The sequence below is a fragment of the Apiospora hydei genome (genome assembly GCF_038363865.1).
Source record: "Apiospora hydei strain CBS 114990 chromosome Unknown utg000004l_segment0_segment0, whole genome shotgun sequence".
Lineage (NCBI taxonomy): Eukaryota > Fungi > Ascomycota > Sordariomycetes > Amphisphaeriales > Apiosporaceae > Apiospora > Apiospora hydei.
In genome coordinates, this window is record NW_027117363.1 from 4,302,851 (window position 1) to 4,322,064 (window position 19,214).

Consider the following 19,214-nt stretch of genomic DNA (forward strand, 5'->3'; position numbering starts at 1 on the left):
AGTCGAGGTCGTTTCTTTGACTGAGCAACTCTCTTGGCCCCAGAAAAGCTGGGGGGCTCTAGACGGTGTGTGAGTGTGTGTGTGGATGTGGATATGGGATGGATTCTCTCAATCGGGCCGGTGGGGAACTGGGGTGGTCCAAGGGAGGGTGAGAGGAGTCTGTCTACCTAAGTAAGTATGTTATGTACCTAATGTATCAACAAGTATGCGAATATGACGAGGCCAGTAGAAGAAGCAAGGCCTTGTTACTTAGTAGCACCATGACATAGAGAGGTTTCATTGCCAGCAGGTCTACAACTGCTTTTCTTCCAACGGCCTTCGAGAAGGACTCTCAGAGCCTGAGACTGAGACTGAGAGGACGGATAGCCAGTCCCTCCCCATACAGCATCCATCCTCTTTCGCAATTTCCAATACACCCGAGAATCTGGGAGAAGAGGCCAACCCGCCAGTCTGGTCCGCCCTCCTCGCTTCGCCCCTGCTCGCTTCTCATATCAGTAGGTCACCTAAATGAGGCAAGTTACCAGGACGATTCAATTTGGCCTTGAAGCATTCTGCGCCTCAAGTTGTTCTTACAGTAGGTAAGTAAATGCATATGTACATTACCCACACAGACAAATTCCTTTTGTCCTGGGGGGGGAGCCCTGAGCCTGTTGCTGGAAACAGTAGGCGTGGACGTTGAGGCTCGGCCACGGGGCATGAATCGGGAAGGTGTGCAGGCCGCCAAAAGAAAAGAGAAAGAAAACAAAAGCTGGCTGACATCTGGGTTTGGTTTGGGGCAGTCTCAGGTCGTCGGTCGTCGGTCGTCCGCAGCATCTGCCCCATCGTAGGCTATTTCTGGGTCTTGTATTTTCTTTTTCTTTTTACTCTTGCTTTTCTCTCCAAGTTGGTTACATTGATAGATCTCACGAAGAATTATCGGCAGGGGGGCCGTCTTACCTGCGTCTTTACAGTGGAGAGAGAGAGAGAGAGGGAGTGCCGTCGTATTCTATTGTGTGTACTGTAGGATTCGGGAGGTGGCCCCTTCTGTAGGACGCTGCATCATCATCACCGACCTGTGCCAATGATGCCGGACGGCTAAATGGGGGGTTGTTGGGTTACATGCCGGCTGCTGTCAAGTTTTGAAAGACACACACCCCGCCTGCCCGCCTGCCCGCCTGCCCGCCTGCCCGCCATCGTCTGAAGTCGGTCTTCATTGTCGCCGTAGACGGGCCATGGCTGGAAATGCTCACGCCTACATGCGACATGCGGCAAGGTTGGTATTCCACCGTAAAACAGAGAGGCGATCGATCGCCAATCTTTTCCCTCTCTCCCCCTCTCCCTCTCGCTCCCTCCCCTCTCTGCTGTCACAGACACACACGCGATCGCCCACGAGGCGTGCCTGGCAATCCACACCATCCACCCCGGTCAGTCAGTCAATCACATATGCACTATCTGTCGGCTGCAGCGACCATCCTGCCCGCACGGAGAAACAAGGAGGAAACGGTTAGGTCACCAATGATTCAACCATCAATAATCAACGATCGACAGAGTAGTCATCAATATGCCCCAACCTCGGGCTTTGGTATCGCACAGTATGTACTTGGAATTACATACAACAGACCGGACTCACAGGGCACCTGGACTGCCGTGTCTCTGTGTCTCTGTGTCTCTGTCTTCCACTGGGACGAACGAAGACAGGCCGAGACATGGATTACCTGTTATAACCCCATCTCATCATAATAAAAATGATACCCCAAGGAAGGCTGTCGGAGGGAGGGTTGCATTCTCCTCATGCCTTTAAGTCGATGGAGAATTTGGTCTCCATCGCCGACTGTGTCTGATTGGACTGCGCAACTGCACCCTGCGATGTGATTGCTACCTACCTACCGTCGTGAACCAGCCTTTTTTTTCAGGCTCTGTTTGTAAACGGCATCTCCCAGGGTTTCATATCTCGAGCATCGCATGAACCAGCCAGACTATTCTTCTCTTACTTTCCTTCTCTCTCCCACCAGGAGTCGAGACATCTTTGCAACCGGCAAAGGAGCGGAACCCGACTCTGTGCCCCTCCGTACGCGGTTTTGGCATATTAGTGAGCAGCTACCTACTGAGAAAGACCGAGAGAAAGACAGAGTGTGTGAGAGAGAACATCCCAGCGCCGCGTTCACATGTAGGTTCATACATGGATCATGTTTTAGTTACATGGTATCGAACCATTGACCTGGCAGATGGCAATGGACGTGTTCGTCAAGCCGATTGTTGCTGCTGTAAGTGAAAAAGTGCGGTGCAGGTGGTGGTCTGCGCCAAATCCGACAAACGTGCACGGGTCTAAAATAGTTCAGAGGTTCTACATTGGGGACCAGCTGAAACACGGGGTTGGCCTAGCGGCAGGCATTGATTGTTTCTCTCTTTCACCTTTTGCACTGGCTGGTAGCAAGGCACACCCATCAATGCCCCGACCTCCGTCGGACGAGACGGCGAGACCATTCCCATGGATTCTCTAGCCGTCTGAATTTCTGGAATGTTTCGAAACCGCTAGCAAGAGCCTACCTAGGCATATGCATGCAAAGTGCTCGCTTACCCAGGTAAACAAGCCCCTTGCGAACGATAGCACCAATATCGGCGACTTCAAACGTGCCAAAGGCCCGAATGTGGTTGCTGGGAAACATCAATCGATCCTCTTGGGTTGGGCACTTTTGTCGTACCTGCGTCGCGCCGGGTCAAACTGTAAAGGTCGCTAACACCAGCCGGTAGTTCATAGTTCAGGTCAGCTTGGCTTAGGCATGTTTTACTCTAACCGTCGATTTTGTGTTGCATTTCTATTATGTATGAAATACAATAGATTAAGTAATTATATAATCAACCTGTATGCGACGAAGGCCACTTCGGATAGAGCAATCTAGTAAGAACAAGCCGCCCGGAGCAACTTTCGTCATTGCGTTGCTATATTTCATCGCGGCTTCTGTATAGTAGTACTGCCGGTCTGGACAGTGGTAGTGCACAGATGCGGTTTGCAGATCTGCATCCCTTATTAGCAGGAGAGGAGGGCATGTCACTGGCAGATCCTTCCCAAAGACGGACTTGGAAGTGACGTTCCCGGCGGCCGAATACCACCTAGCAAGGGTTGAAACTGAATTGCCAGGCTGACCTGGACCTGACCACTGCCACCATAGGCTTCTTTGGCCCTCGTACCGAGGGCGAGGGGCCTGGCTATCTTGCATTCAGCAAGGCGGGAAAAATTAAACCTTTGGGCTTGGTTCGTTAGCGACATCTTGAGTTGGTCTTGTTTTGCCCCTTTGGCCTCGGTCTGTGAACTGCCGGGTCATGTCTCGGCAGACGCGCTGCGGACAGGAGCAGGAGGACACCAGTGGGATCGTTGCGGGTTGGTTGGGTATGGATATCATCAGCGCAGCGACGATCTACAGTCTACCTCTCGGTTTCCCGGGGGCCCGAACGAATAGGGCACCCAGGCTCATCATCATGCCTTGTATCTTGTTTGTTCAGGAACAGATCACTTCTGGGTCCTGGGGGGGATTTCAACGGTTTCGCCAGGGCCGCACGGTGGTTTACCCTCTTTTACCCATACCTTGCCTTTTTCTTCTTCTCGGGCGCCGGTGGCTTCTCCCAGTGGGCTGGGTAATAGAACGTGGCAGGTCTCGTACGAAAACCCTACTTCTGGGTAGTTGGTTGTGTCAGACGACGTGATATGATACTGCCCGCCTGTCGCGCTAGCAACCTCCATGTCACCACCAACTTCTTCCCAATAGCACGATGGCCTCTCTTTGTTAGTGGTGTTCGCATGAAGTGAAATTTGCTTCATTTCCTCCCCTGGCGTTGCATACATGTATGCATACCAAGCACCTACAGTAAGGTAGGCACGCCTACATACTCCGTAAGCAGGCAGGCACGCAAAACGGATCGCGCCCCGATCAATCCTGCCGGGCACACCAAGACGCCAAAATCTGACCAAGATACCACTCTGACATCAACAGCTTATGGTCATGTAATTAATCGCCCGCATGCTCTCTCTCACTCTCCTCCTCTCTTGCATACTTAGCTTGTTGACAGAATCGAGCCGTGCATCGGCCCAAGAGCTGGTTGCTGACCTAGTGAATCCACGCGGGGGGGGGGTTCTTTCTTCGGTTCCTGGATTACCAGCCGTACAGTGTGTCTCTCGTACGGTATCGGCCGGGCTATCTGCCATTGTCACGATTGGATGCAGGGAACAACTATTAAGCACAGGGAAGAGCGTTCCTTCGAATAACGACAAGGATGCTGGAGAATGGTTCTATGGGCCTGTCCCCTGGAAGTTGCCGTATGCGTCAAGGTACTTGGACACGGGCAAAAAGGGCCATCCATTGATTGATTGTAATCTTCCAGCCAGCATAGAACCTCATCTCGTTGGCCTTCTGTGCCACAGTCCAGGAGGTTCTATGCGACTAATGCCCAGGCGAGAACGCGTTGCGAGCCCACGCGGCACAGAGCCGCCGCGGAGAGAGACTAGAGACTGAGTCACCCTACCTCCTTCCTGGCCCGTTGGTGGAAAGCCTCTCCCGAGCACCCCGCCAGATGGTGCGAAAGAAGCCATCTGGCGGCGTGCTCGCTGGCTGCTGGGATGTGTGATTTGTCGATCTGTTCGTCATCTAAGACTTGCAGCACACACTGGCTTCGCTCTCGCTGCGGGCGGTTCTGGGATCTGGACCAATCAGGTACGCAGAGGCCGGTGCTGCTTTCTGAGAGGACAGAATCCCAAATTCGCATCCCCGTTCGCGCAGCGCCCAGGAAGCTGAAAGGATACGGAGTGGTGGGATTGGCCCTGCCGGCGAGAAGCCTTTCTGCACTCCTTACTTTCCCATCCCATTTCTTGATTGGATGAGACGGGCAATAAAACCCTCCTGTCTCTGGCCTGGGGTGTAATTGCGTGTCCACTAGAAATGGCCGGTAGAGGCTTTTCTTGTTGGTTGGTATGTAGCAAAGAAGACGATCCAAAATGCGAGGCCAATGCGTGGCAATGGTGTCATGTTTCTTTACAGGGCTGCGCGGACAGCAGCAGCAGGAAGTAAATGTACATACTTACACAGGTCTCGAATGGATTCCAGGGGCCTGGGACTAGGATCAACAGGGCTGAGACAGACAGACAGTCAAATGCATATGGATCCGTCCGAACAACCCACCATCCATATCCATGCCTTGATGCAAGTTTAGGCGCGTCGTATGTAGATAGAAAGAACTATACAATCTACGTATTCAGTGTACCAAAGCCTGGATGTCTTGAGCAGGCAGGTGCGGTGGCAAGGTGGTGGGATATGCCGCCGCCGGTGCTTGTTGGCGGCTTGCCCGAGTCAAGTCTTGTGGGAGCGAGCATTGAAGGAATGCTGACGCTCGGCTCTTCCCGCGCTCACTGGGTCGGTCGCTTTTGCTTACACGGCCTGGGAGAGGAACAAGCCCTGCGATACATACGTATGCCACATCCAGCTGTCGTGCTACCCAAGTTCAAAGCAGGTGCCAATCGTTTAACGTTAAAAGTATAATAAGGAAGGCTTTTTTTTTCTCCGTCTGCCCTGCCATATTAACGTTGCACCGGCACGACTGTAGAACCTCTGCACTGGAACGAGTCCACCTGTCAGTAAGTAAGTACGTAGGTACTTATAGGTACTATCAATCAGACTGATGGGCAGCCTAGTCCATGTCCTACCGCGCCAATGCCTATCTTATGTACATGTATTCGTCGACAAAAGTGCCGCGCTTTTCTGTTGTGCCCGAAACTCGCATTCTTACACCGTATCTAGCATGGGTCTACCGGTACAAAGGAGGAAGGAAACAGAGAAGAAGAAAAAAGCGCCACTTGCCTACCACGTGTAGCGTGGTTTGCTAACTAAGACCTAAGCGACGGGATCCGACCGCATCTTAGGCCATCTACCGAGTCTGCATCCAGGCATCTATTGTTGACTACCGCCAGTGGTGCCCCCTTTGCCCACAAAAAATAGGAGAGAGGGCAAACTTGTAACTTGCAAGTCAAATAGTTACATGCGTTTGGCAGCCTTGGTTTGGCGATATTGGCAGAGCCTGCGTCATACCACCCTCTCGGCCCATTGTGCATTGCATTGCGGAGTGCATGATTCTTTTACCGTGCTCAGTCTGTATGCTCGGCGAGGCAGGCTGTACTCACAACGGGCACATGCCTCGGTAGATGTTTTTCCTCGGGCTTCTCCAACGTCGGAGATCTACAGAACGTGTGCCAAGCAGCAGTTGATGGTTGCAGCCATCAGCATCGCTGGGTAAGAGGGGAGGGAGAAGGGGGTGATAAGCAGAGATATGGGATGCTCGTCTTGTGCAACCAGCCATCGCATCGTCCGACGGCTTCCAGAACGGGGTGCTGGCTGGAGTTGGCCGGCCCAGCGCGATCCGGCTATTCCTATCCAGGCAGCTCTTGTCGGACGAACAAAGCAAAAGCCAGCCGGGGCTGTTTCCACTGTACATGTACTTCAGTGCGTTTTGTCGGGTCAGGAACACTGATGAGATGGCCCGACAAGAGGGTGATACTGGATCCCTTTTTCGCAGCCAAGAGCCCGCATCTCAGCCAACGAGGCCCCGAATCAAACATGTCGCCCAGCACCGGGCTCGCTAACAAGCTGCAGTCGGGTGTTTTCGTCTCGACTCTCAGCTGGTGCACCCACGGTCCACCCTCCCAAGCCGTATTAGTACTGTGTCCATCCACCTGGTCGGCATGGCTCATAGCAGCATGCAGCCCTCAGTGCTGGATTGGCCAATAGGCCGGCCTTCCAGGATACCCAGCCCTGGAGCTTGAGGGGAGGAGGACCCGGGTGGGGGGACAGGCACAGGCAAAGGCCTGGGGCCTGATTCCAGTCTGGGCCTGCACGACGGACCCACTCCACCCCATCCCTCCAAGCACCCAGTCTGCGTCTGCGTCTGCGTCTGCGTCTGCGATATGCCCGATGCCACTTATTCATCACAGCTGCAAGAACGCGTCAAGGGTCCCATTCCTTATGGAGCCCCTCGCCGATTTGGGATGTACTCTCTGCATCCCTGGTGCCCAAAACAGGCACGCAGGGTACGGGACGGTACGGGGCCTGCAAATGTGTACAGTATGCACCCTGGCTGCTTTCTCGTACAAGGGTCAGAGGTCAGAGAGACGCTGCCTGCCCATCATCGCCAGGAAGAGACTTCACTCGCTCTCGCCCTACTAGTCCTAGGATACGTCCCTGCGCAGCTGGATGGCAGCAGAGGCGAGAACGAACCCGCCCTTGCTCCCCTGCTCTTATGGGCCCACCGGCTTCGAGGGCCCTGTCCATAGTTGTATCCCCAGATATTGACATCTGAACTTATATGGGCGTCCGCCCTCCTCCCCCATCGCGCAGATGCGTGTGGCCTTCAAACGTCTGGATCTCTTGCCCATGTCTCGGTTTCCCATGCCGTATCTTGGTTTTGTGTGAGCAGTGCCTCATCAGCAGCAGGCTTTTCAGCCATGAATACTAACTGACCGACCACCCTCCTTGTTTCTCATCGGTCACGGTTCCCACTATCGCGGGCTCCTGCGTCTAATTCGCCGCCTGCCGCTTCTTCTTTCATGCCACTGGCCCTTACTTGATTTATTGTATATCCTGTCCTACCGCCGTGTGGGAGTATATGTTTGGACGGAGACCCTTCGGCGCAAGCCCACTAGTTCAACACCAACACTAACCCAACCGCCGCTCCGACCTCTGATCACTCACTACGCCCCCACCAAGTCCGACAGTATAGCGGTGACGAGCTTCTTACGCCCCGCCACATTGCGAGACCGCAAGGAACGTTCTCCGCCCTGTCTATATACATATACACATATTCAACCGAACTACAACGAGGCACAACTTAGCTAGGACGACAGCGAGGACAGGGTGCAGACCCTAAGGTCAAACGTCACCATGGCGTCGTTCAACATATCCGACTTCCCCTGCCCGCCGCCTTTCTTAAACGAACTGAAGTTCCCGTCTGCTGGTGGTTGTGAGTAAAAAGACCTGTCGAAATCCGGTGCTTCGCGCGCAAGGCTAAAGTTTTGCAGTTGTGGACGGACGGTTATGTCAAAAACTTGGTGGTTTGACATGCTGCTTACCGTGCCCCATGACGGACTGGGCATATCCAGACAGCTTCAATTCGTCCAGCCAGGTGGCCAACTGGATCAACGTGGTGGGTGTGGTCTGCTGCGTCTTCTTGCTAGCGTCATGGGCTTTTCTCCCAGTTGAGAAAACGCATCGCCATTACCTTAGTATCAGTCTCACCTGTGCTGTGATGTTCATGAACGTGAGTTACTCCCGCCCCCCAGAGGCGGCGTGGCGGGGAATCCTTTTCTAATGCTGTATAGCTTGGCTTCATCATTCCGCTCGCAGGCAAACCCGAGCAGTGCTTCAATGAAATCACGCCTCATGGCATGGACTCGAGCAGTATGTGCGCAGCCTCCGGGGCTTTCTTGATCGGGGGTGGCTGGGCCGGGGTCATGTGGGTTTTCCTCCGGTCTCTGTCCCTGCATCTTCAGATCTGCTGGCAGACAGTGGTCGGACGGAGCTTCATGTGGCTGTCCCAGGTGTTAGGCTGGGGCATCCCCATCGTCGGCCTAATCATCGCCTTGATGGTGAGCGGCGTGTCGTTCCGATTCGGACAGACGTGCCATATCAACCACCAGAACAGCTTGGCTGATTTCTGGATCCCCTCCTGGTCTTTGCCGGTCTCACCGTCATCATCCAGTTCGCGACCTTTGGGTACTGCATCAAGGTTTACCTGGCGTCGTTGGCAGACAGCAGCGCGACCACCGAGGGCTCTGGAATGCCGTCATATACGGCCAGTATCCGTACCATGACCCCGAGACAAGCGTACCGCCGGGTCAGGCGTGTCATTCAGCTACAGTGGCGTGGTATCGTCATTGTGCTGATCATTATCTGCGATGTTATCTTCTTCGCCGTCATCTTCGTTTTCCAGGACAACGTGGTCCAGGCGGCCAAGACAGGCACCAGGGCTCAGGCCTGGGTTGAATGCCTGTTTCAGACAAAGGGAGACAAGGCCGCATGTCTCCCATCGGCCAAGAACCTGGTCGTTCCACTTCCGACCGTCGTGGCTGTTCTTATTCTCCTTGCTGTGAGTTACCAACCCCCCACCCATCCACTGCGGTTCCAACTGGAGAGGGATAGCAACTGACATTGGCGGCAGATGAACGGCATCTGGCTCCTGTTCCTCCTTGGGCGCTGGTCTATGGTGACCGGCTGGCTCGAGACGTTTGGCATGACGGGAGGAACGCGGGCGAAGAAGGAGTTCGTCTCCATGGATGCGCGTGTTGATTTGAAGAGCGATCCTCGTAGCTATGAAATGTTGTCTCATGACTCCGGAAAAGACGCGGAAGCTGGACTAACGCCGATTAGCCCTGCGATGTCGCCTATGAGCCCGCAGAATAGACGCCATACGCCAGACTATTTCGGGCCCGGCGCCACCTCCACACGATACCAACCACACTCGCGATCCTTCTCCTCGCCGAGGCCGCCGCAGCAAGCGGCCCAGGGCGGATGGGGGGAGGCGGGGTCGCCATACCAACAACAACACAATTTCCCGCCGGTGCCGCAAGCAGCAGCAACGCCAACATCGGCCACTTGGGAAGCGGAATCGCCATACCAGCAAAACCAACAGAGCTTCCCACCTCGTACGCCGTCACGGCAGACCTCGGGCAAGGGACAAGTCCCAGACGGCTATGTCGATCCCCTTGGAATGAACAGGATATGAAGCCCGAGGCAGGGCAAGTCTCATGGTTCAATATAATACAATAACATGTTAAAGAACACACAAGAATGGTGCATTCGCATGCATGCAATTCAAGTTTCGATGTCCGAAAAGAAAGAAAAACGAAAGAAAAGGCTTTTTTTTATGACCAGGCACATGCACGATCCTACCCAATTGTGTATACCGGGGCCATGGCCAGGTACAAAATATTTCATTAAATGTCAGCATAGCGTATAGGGAGGAACGAATGATATCCAGGAGTGTTAGCCATGTTCATGTATACGAGGTGCAATCCCAGTTGAGGATTTGACTGAGAGATGGCGTCGAATAGGTCTATTCGAGGCAGGGAGCCGGTTTGATATTTTAGGGCAAAAGGGACAAGGGCACGGTTTTAAGAGGAGGAATCAAAAGGGATGACGGGGGACATCGCGTTCGACGTTGTAAAAAAGGGATAGAGCCACAATATGACGTACGACGGTGGGATCGTATATACTTACTTGACATAACACAACCTACCTGGGCAGGTATCTTGAGGAATGAGCCTTTGCCCCAGGTACATATATTTATGACCTCGTATATATACAATATGGGAGACGACAGTCGTTGGAAACAAGATAACGGAAACAAAACCAAGCCCTCGCAGTCTAATTGATTTAGTATACCTAAGTAAGTAAGTAGTGACGGGTTGAGTGCGATTGATGGCAGTCAATTGAATTGAATTGAACCCTGCCTGCCTTATTAGCCTTACCAGGCTTGCCAGTCAGCCAGCCAGCCAGGCTTGACCCCACGCCCGCTGCCCGCCCAGACGCCCATAGCTTGCTTTCCTTCTCCCCTCAACCTTGGAACTCTGTCACAGGAGCGACATGGAAGAGAGAGCGAGAGCGCGAGTGGGGAGTGAGAGAGTGAGAGAGCGTGAGAGTCAGGAAGAGTCGGGGAGAGTCAGTCACCCGTGTCAGCAGCAAGCCCATCAATCATCCGGAAGCCTTCTGTTCATTCGATCCCTTACTCACGTCGGTTCGTGGAACCTCGTTTGCTCGCTGTGTAGCGCAACTCTTTTCTCCTCTACTGCTACAATTGGCCGAGGATTTGGTTAGGGTCGATCGCTATCAATTGACGTCAATCCCATTTTCCCACCTTCTTTTCCCATCACCAAGTATCAATCCAATACTACTGTTTTCGACTCTTTTCCTCCTTTTGCTTACCCTCCCTAAGAAATCGGCCAATGATGAGGCCTACGTAGACTCGGCTCACCGTCATGATGTTGATTCTTGTGAGCCTGCTGCTCCTGGGAGGATACTTCCACTACCTCTTCAAGGCCGATGCCGCCCTCGGCCAGCCCTGGACGCCAGATGCCGACGCCAGGCTGTTCAGTCAACGCCCGCTGCCGCCACCGATCCCCGAGACCAGCATCGCCACCTACTCCCTGCCCCTCTCCACCAGGGGCCGCGACATTGTCGACACCGCCGGCCGCCGCTTCAAGCTGTCCTCGGTCAATTGGTATGGTGCCAGCGACGAGCTCTACATCCCCGGCGGCCTCGACGTCCAGCACCGCTCCGTCATCGCCCAGACCATCCGCAACCTCGGCTTCAACAGCGTGCGCATGCCCTACTCGGACGAGATGGTCATGCTGAACCCGCACATCCTCCCCCACCTCCTGACCGCAAATCCCGATCTCGTCGGCTTGCGCGCCCTCGAGATCTTCCAGGCCTGCGTCGAGGCATTGACCGACGAGGGCATCGCCGTCATCATCAACAACCATATCACATCCGCCACATGGTGCTGCGGCGCCGATCCCTGTGACGCCGGCTGGGCCAACGACCACCTCGGCCCCCTGTGCAGCGTCTCCCAGTCCGAGGAGGACTGGATCCAACACTGGGAGACGGTCATGCGCCTGTTCTTGGACAACCCCCGCGTCATCGGCGCCGACCTGCGGAACGAGGTGCGTGGTGTCTGGGGCACCATGACCTGGGATCGCTGGGCCACGGCCGCCGAGAAGTGCGGCAACCGACTGCTAAAGATGAACGATGACTGGCTCGTCGTGGTGGGAGGGACCGAGTCCAACAACGACATACACGGAGCCGCCACCAGGCCGGTGAAGCTGGACGTGGAGAATAGACTGGTCTACACGGCGCATGTGTACGCCTGGTCCGGTTGGGGCAGCTCGGAGGGGCGCTATTCCAAGCGGAGCTACGAGTCGTTCATCCAGGCGATGCGGCGCAACTGGGCGTACTTGGTTGAAGACAACACGGCACCGGTGTGGATAGGGGAGTTCGGGGCACCGCAGCACCCGGGGCTCGGCGACGCCAACTACTGGAACAACCTGCTGCGTTTTCTCAAGTTTCTCGACGCGGATTTTGCCTATTGGGCCATCAACCCGCGGAAACCCCACGATAACGAAAAGGAGAGTTACTCGTTGGTGGAGGATGACTGGGTCACACCAGTCCTGGACTACCGAATGAGAGATATGACGGAGCTCATTGCTGGCGGCAGCAAAAGGGGTGACCCGCCTGCTGAGCTGTAGGGTTGTCTCCAGGCCGGCCCGGAGCGAGATGATGATATCATGCTATTATTGTTGTATTGTCTGTCTGTATTTGTATTTATTGCTGGGATCGCATTGTACATGGGCGGGGGTATTGCATACCTATGTGTTTACATAGGGATGTGGCATTCATCGGTTATGGCTGGCAAAAGAAAGGCACTACAAGAGAAGACTACGGCACCAAAAGAGCTTTAGATTTTTTTTATCTACTCAGCGTTACTTACAAGCATGCTGCCTCTTCGTCGAAATCATAGCCCGAGAGAGAACGAATGTGACCTTCGAAATTGATAGACGTTGTAATGCGACCTATATATGCCCTTGTCTAAGAGCACTGCGGCTTTCATCTATTCCTTGCAGCTTCACAGTTTGTGTTAGTTATCGAGTCATTCCCGCCGCTCCCTTTTACTGTATACCATCACGGTTGTATCTCACTAAGTCGGGGTATCTTCAAGCCGATATTACGTCGGTACATTGCATCCAACCAACCGTACTGCGCCCCTTACGATTTGTTTATAAATGCAACCAAATGCCCGTATTTAAGTAAGCTAAACTGGATATATGGCGTGCGCCCGCCCGATCGTCAGCTAGGGAACCAGCAGTAGTAGCACCTACATCCCTTGAGATTATTGTCAGAACACCAACCGCCATGTCGACATCCCTGGGTCTCCTGGGCCATCGCCTGGCCAGCTTCCCCTCTGCCCTGACCGCAAGCTGCACCTCCCCTCACCCTAGGCTCGTCAACGGCGGCGGCACATGACCAACACCAGCACCGCGGCCGCCCGTCCTCCATCGCCGGCACCATGCTCTTCGCCGGCACCGTTGGGCTCAGGGCCATGGGCCTCTTCCAGCTCCTCTCGATGCGCGCCTTCCTGGACCTCCTGTTCGGGCGCGCGCGGGCGCGACTACGTCCGCGAGTTCCTGCGCAGCGCGGGCGGGCGCGCCCACCTCGAGGCCACGCTGTCGGCGGCCGAGGCCGCGGACCGCGCCGCCATGGCCCGCGACTGGCGCTACGGCGCGCTCTGCGCCTTCTTCGGCGTCGTCGCGGCCGGGCTGCCCGAGGAGGCGCTCAAGTACGCGCCGGCGGCGGCGGTGCGGTGGTGGAGGGGCAGGAAGCAGGCGGAGACGGGAGAGGCGAGGAGGATGAGCCCCCGGGAGTTTGTCAATTACACGGTCGCGGCGGGCATCGGCTTCGCCGTCTTCGAGAACGTCGGCGTGGTCTACGGGAGTGTCTCGGGCGGGAACTCGACGGCGGAGATTCTGCTGCTGCTGGCGGAGCGGACCTTTTCGGCGCTGCCGGGGCATGTTTTGTGCGCGGCGCTTTCGGGGATACGGGACTCTTCCACCGCGGCCCGTCGCCGCTCGGCAGACACGGCCGGGGAAAAGGGAGTAGTTGCGGGAGTCGTGGACATGCTGAGCGCCATCTTGCCCTCGGTCCTGTACCACGGCGTCTTCGATTCGTTCCTCCTCGGCGTCAGCGCCTGGTGCGGCCACCCGGGGTGGGTGCGGCCCGCAGACCCCTGGGTCCTGGCCTGCGGCTACGGGGTGGTCGTGGCGCTGCAGGGCCTCGCTCGCCCTGAGTGTCCGGGCGGCGTGGAGGGAAGAAGAAACGCGTGCGCTGGAGGAGGAGTCCGGCAGGAGAGGTGGTCCCAAGAAGGAGACTTGATACTGTTTGTTAAGTTTATGCGGTCGTGTTTTGTACTGGTGTCCCAACTGTGGCATTCTCTTTTTCTGATGCATGCAGTAATGTCACTCTCTTTTTCAAGTCATCTATATAACTCACATAGCACAGTATAAACATCCGTCAATGTATGCATGCGTAACTTCTCGGCCGCAGATCTGTTGGATATATAATTTGGAACTCTTGGTTATATTGTATTGAAAAGCAACATGAATATGTACGAAAAACTGCTATCAACTATGTTTACAAGTCTGATCGTTAATAGTGTCAATGACTCTTGTTTTAGTCATCAGGTCTGTGTTACTGCGTGTCAGTCACTGGCGTATGAAGAAAGTAAGAAGAAGGAAAAGCCAGGGATAGGGGTCCATCCATATCATGAAGATGTCACCGGTGCTAAGCTCTCTATATGTATTGGCGGTGGTATATGCCACCACTTAAACACACCCGACACGGGGACGGGGCTTACCGCTTGTTCTCTCTGACCCGATCCAGGTTGAAGGCGGCACTGATGAGGGCCAGGTGGCTGAAGGCCTGCGGCGTGTTGCCGAGCTGCTCGCCGCTGCGCGCAATCTCCTCGGAGAACATGGACAGGTGGTTGGAGAAGCTGAGCATGTTCTCGAACAGGTTGATGGCGCGCGCCAGGTACTTGGGCTCGTAGACGCTGGCCCGCGTCATGGCCTCGACGAGCCAGAACGTGCACATGGAGAAGGCACCTTCGCGGCCGCCGACACCTGCATCGTCACAAGATTCGGTCAGTTCAGTAATAGCCGTAATCAGCAGTGATGGTATTTGCTGCAAGCGATGTGTAGGGGAGGGAAGGGCGGATCATGGACGAACCATCTTCGGATAGCTCCGTATCGTAGCGGTAGACGAGACCAGTACTCGTCAGACCCCCTTTTCCGGCGGCAGGAGTATCCGGTCCAGGGTTCCAATGAACCGGGGGGTCGTTTGGGGCGATGAAGAAGACGAGCGGCGCAATGAGGATGCACGAGTCGATGTGTGTCCGGTTCTCGTAGCCCTGTATGAAGCACCCCATTTCTTTGTTGTAGCCTGGTTATGAGAAGCCTGGTCAGTATTTGGTTTTGCGGCGGCCCGCCAGCTGGCCTGAGAAAGGAGTAGGTATTTTTAAAGGGGAGGCAGGGTGGGAAAACAATCAATCGAGCACCAACCCTTCTCCATGACCTCCTCATATAGCGCGTCCCGAGCTTCTAGCCACTTCGGCCGGTTGGGGCAGGGCAGACAGCGCTTTTCGCTGAGACGGAGCCCGCGGTCAAACGCCACCCACATCATAATCTTGGAGTAGACGAAGTGCTGCTTGTGGTTTCTGACTTCCCAGATGGACATGTCGGGTTCTACATCGTGTCAGTCCCTATACTCTGGTATTTCAATATCGGTACGTACGATCCATGACGGTTAGTACATGATCTGGCCACGAATTAGCATGATCCCTTTTTCTTTTTGGAAATTCAAATGTGCATAAGTCTTGCCTCACCAAGCATTTTTCTGACAGAAACCCATGTATCCCACGTGATGGGCTTCCCATACTTGTTGTATAAGTAGATGCCATCCATGAGTTCCCCATAGATATCGTGTTGGTGGTGGAAAGCAGCACCATTACCGATACGGACGGGCCGGCTACCCTTGTAGCCCTCGAGATGGTCGAGTTCGACCTCGGGAATCTCGGTCTCGCCGCGGATGGTGAACATGATTGGGAGCCCACCGTCCGGTTTGAGAGAGTGTACAAATCTCTGGTTCATGAACTCCATGTACGCGTCGGCTTCCTCGGTGAATCCCAGGCGCAAGAGGATATAGATGGTAAAACTGCTATCCCTCACCCATGAGAATCTGTAATCCCAATTTCTAGAATGCCATGTCAGCAAATGTAGATACCTATGAGCAGATACACAGGCTTGTCAATGCAAAACTTACCTGCCACCACCAATGTCCTCGGGGATGGAGAAGGTAGGTGCGGCGACGATGGCCCCCGTCGGTTCGTACGTCAGCATCTTTAGTATCATCAGAGACCGCGAAATAACCTCCCTCCAGCCGCCCTTGTAGGTGCTCTTGGACAGCCAGTTGAACCAGAAGGACTGCGTGTCGTTCTGCTGCTTGTCGACGACGGCTGTGGTGATGTTCTCCGTCACGTGATGTGCCATGTCCTCGCGCAGGATGAAACTGACGGCCTGGCCCTCCGTGAGCAGGATCTTGGCCACGACGCCCTCGCCGGTCATGCCGGGTCGGGCCTCCTTCTTGAAGATGACCGAAGGACAGACGTCGGACTCGTTCTCGCCCCTGTCAATGGTGACGTCTAGCTGGAGCTTCAGGCTCGGGCTCGAGAAGGTCACGGTCTTGCTGGAGTGGTCTTCCGACTTGACGACTGGCCGCAATATAACCGTTTCGTGCGGTTCCTTGGCGTACCCAAAGGCAGGGAAGATATGAATATCTAGCAGGAGACTGGCGTGAGAAACAACTTTCTTTCCCCTTCTCTCCGGGAACAACTATGACAACGTACCGAGATCAAGTCTCCCACGGATGCACTCTACCCTCCGTACGAGCCATCTCTTGAGCTCCTCTTGGACCTTCTGTGTCTCCCGGTAGGCGTTCTGCTTGAAAGTCTTGGAGGATAGGATGGCGGTGGTCTTTGGCCGCGGAAAGAAGTCTACCAAGTCCACAACGCCGTCCTCGTGGATGTACCGAGTCTGCAGGATGCCCGAGGAGGGGAGGTACTGCTGCTTCGTGGTGCAGGATGAGGCGTCGCGAGGAGCGATGCTGAAGTACCCGCCCTTGCCTTTGTCCAAAAGCCGGCAGAAGAGGGATGGCGAATCGAAATCTGGCCTGGTTAGGAGGAGGAAGGCCTTGTGTTAGCTGTCGTTGCCGCAGTTGCTATCCTTTGCTACATGTGAAGCTCAAAATATTGCATTTCTCCCCTCCAAAGGGATAACGGTATGCCAACTGAAACGACTTACCAACACATAAAATCTAGACGGAGCGTTCGGGAGTGGTTAGCGACTGCATGTCATTGCCGAACGTAAGATACCCAATGGTCGAGGCATACCTATGCTGCCATCCATTGCCACCAAGGCGCATGTCCGCATGTTCCCGATGATGCCATAGTTTTCGATGGGTAGGTAATCGGCGGACCTCTGGCATGCATGGCCCAGGACGTTACACGAGGCATTCGACATGTTGAGAGCAGCACAGGCGGCGATGCTGCTTCGATCCGATAGTATGAGGATATCTGTATGGGATTACTGGACTGGTGTCTCCGTGTCTCTAGGGAGGCAAGCGAACGCAGACGAGACAAATATATCTGGGTAGCAATGACATAGTGTGTACCATGACGATAGCTTTACGATAGTGTCAGCCGGGCGTGCTTTTGGTTGGGCGTAGTAGTAGACGGGCCGCCTCGTTTCGTAGCGCCGACTGAGATGCCAATAGGGTTTCGGGCCAGCGTGTCCCAGATCGATCCTCCATTCCTACATACCTAGCCGAACGAACTACAGGTAACGATGATTGCAAAGAGGCAGACAGACATGAGGATGCACCACGTGAACCCCTAGCTGGCCCTGACTGACATCATGAACCCCCTGGTCAAGTGAGCCAGCTACTGTGGAGTTGCTGGAATTGAATTTTTGAGCAAGTAGGTTAGGTATGTGATGTAGCTGTATCTCCAGAATCCGGGGGAGCGACGCGAGCGCCGGGCTGGGGTAGTGCTAGAAGGGACACGCCAACTACCGAATACATACCTAACTCCAATCATACGTGTATCAGCTATCTTGAAGCAGATGCCACTAAATACTGTTGACTTACCAGCCATGGTTGGTTTTTTCTTCTCCCCCCTCTCATGTTTCTAGGGGGTCTTACATTCTTATTCTGGCCTGCCTGCCTGCCTGCGTTGCACGCTGTGAGGATGATTAATTTTATACACATACATGTCCAATACGAATGCGATGCGATGCGCCGGGCCGGGCAGGACGGTGGGAGGAGATTGGTTCTACTCGAACATTTCCCCATCTGGACATGCCGCCGCTCTTGGGCGCACGGCATTCCATCGTCCATCCGTTGTTCAAATGAACCCATTCAATCCCCTCCTCATCACAGGCTGGACGAGGCAGAGACGGGGGGTCAAAATGGGAGATTGATGGTTGGTTCCACCGATTAATACCAGCCTAGTCGCTAGTGGTACCGTAACCACCCTAGACTGGTCCAGGCGGGTCGGGCTCGTCCTATAAATAGCACCGAACCCAGAAAGCTGAGGTTAGACGCTAGGGGACCCAGCCTGAAGAATAATGTGTGCTTTTTTCTTTCTTTCCCTGTTCACCTTCTGTTCGCGACGAAGATGATACAAATAAAAAAGGCGAGCACTGCATGAGTAGCGCGGCCTGGACCGCAGGCAGTCGGCAGTGGCGAGAGACCCGGCCTGCTGGGTTTTTGTACGGGCTGTTGTCCAGCCAGGTAGGCACGCAGTAAATGATCTACATATCGTATAGTAGGGTCTGTCCGTGCCGTGCTGGGATTAGAGACAAGCATGTACGAACCTCCAGTGGACCTTTCGCGGGTACCTTGGACCGAGAGAAAGAGAGAGAGAGAGAGACAAAGCGGAAATCTGCATGTGAGAAGTTGTCTGACATGGTATGGGTCTTTTCTTCTTCTACGTGTAGCACCGTCTTCGCACGAGCATCGGCGGAAGGATGGAAGTGATTGAATGTTTGCCCTTGCGAGTCCCGGGATGCCTTGACTTGAGATGGATGGGAAGTCTGTCCTAGGCGATTGACTCGATAGAACCAAACACACACACACACACACACACACACCTGCATCGCGCACAGGCTGCTCTAGGAGGAGCTATGTAAACCAAGCTGAAAGGCACACAGACAGACGCCTATTTTCTGGACCAACAGCGTTGCGAAGCTCCGCCCCCAGTCGGGACTTTCTTACTTAGCTCTTTTCCCTCCTCCTCCTCGTCCTCGTCGGCTTTTCCGACCTAATACCATCTTCCTTTTCCAGCCTCTTTGTCGCCTGCGCAGAGAAAAGGGAACAAGAAAAAAGGTCCCAACCGTACAGGGCCATTGGGCAAGACAAAGTCGGAGATAACAGGCACTTGCTAGCCGGTCAGAGGGGGGCCAAAGGGGGCCCAAAGGGAGCCAAAGGGGGAATCCCCCGTCAAACCAAAGGCCGACTCCGCTAAAATAGCAAGCTCGCACGTAATAACTGACCATCCCTCCATCCTGACTGGCACCGTCCAACCTAGGCTAATTCGAC

General features: G+C 54.6%; 4 protein-coding genes across 4 annotated transcripts; 3 read left to right on the forward strand and 1 right to left on the reverse strand.

Annotated features, from left to right (window-relative positions):
- Window positions 1-7,898: 7,898 nt before the first annotated feature.
- On the forward strand, window positions 7,899-9,738 carry PG997_003882 (uncharacterized protein; the record flags this gene model as incomplete). Its single annotated transcript, XM_066808197.1, has 5 exons — window positions 7,899-7,977; window positions 8,036-8,274; window positions 8,336-8,695; window positions 8,716-9,102; window positions 9,175-9,738. 5 exons carry the CDS (start codon window positions 7,899-7,901, stop codon window positions 9,736-9,738), a joined length of 1,629 nt encoding a protein of 542 aa, XP_066671815.1.
- A 1,255-nt stretch (window positions 9,739-10,993) lies between these two features.
- Window positions 10,994-12,256, forward strand: PG997_003883 (Cellulase; the record flags this gene model as incomplete). Its single annotated transcript, XM_066808198.1, has 1 exon — window positions 10,994-12,256. One exon carries the CDS (start codon window positions 10,994-10,996, stop codon window positions 12,254-12,256), a length of 1,263 nt encoding a protein of 420 aa, XP_066671816.1.
- A 771-nt stretch (window positions 12,257-13,027) lies between these two features.
- On the forward strand, window positions 13,028-14,068 carry PG997_003884 (uncharacterized protein; the record flags this gene model as incomplete). Its single annotated transcript, XM_066808199.1, has 1 exon — window positions 13,028-14,068. One exon carries the CDS (start codon window positions 13,028-13,030, stop codon window positions 14,066-14,068), a length of 1,041 nt encoding a protein of 346 aa, XP_066671817.1.
- A 346-nt stretch (window positions 14,069-14,414) lies between these two features.
- Window positions 14,415-17,137, reverse strand: PG997_003885 (glycosyl hydrolase; the record flags this gene model as incomplete). Its single annotated transcript, XM_066808200.1, has 9 exons — window positions 14,415-14,683; window positions 14,790-15,002; window positions 15,122-15,304; window positions 15,354-15,377; window positions 15,445-15,812; window positions 15,882-16,395; window positions 16,465-16,787; window positions 16,919-16,961; window positions 17,008-17,137. The coding sequence occupies 9 exons, from the start codon at window positions 17,135-17,137 to the stop codon at window positions 14,415-14,417; spliced, it is 2,067 nt and encodes a 688-aa protein (XP_066671818.1).
- Between the last annotated feature and the right edge of the window lie 2,077 nt (window positions 17,138-19,214).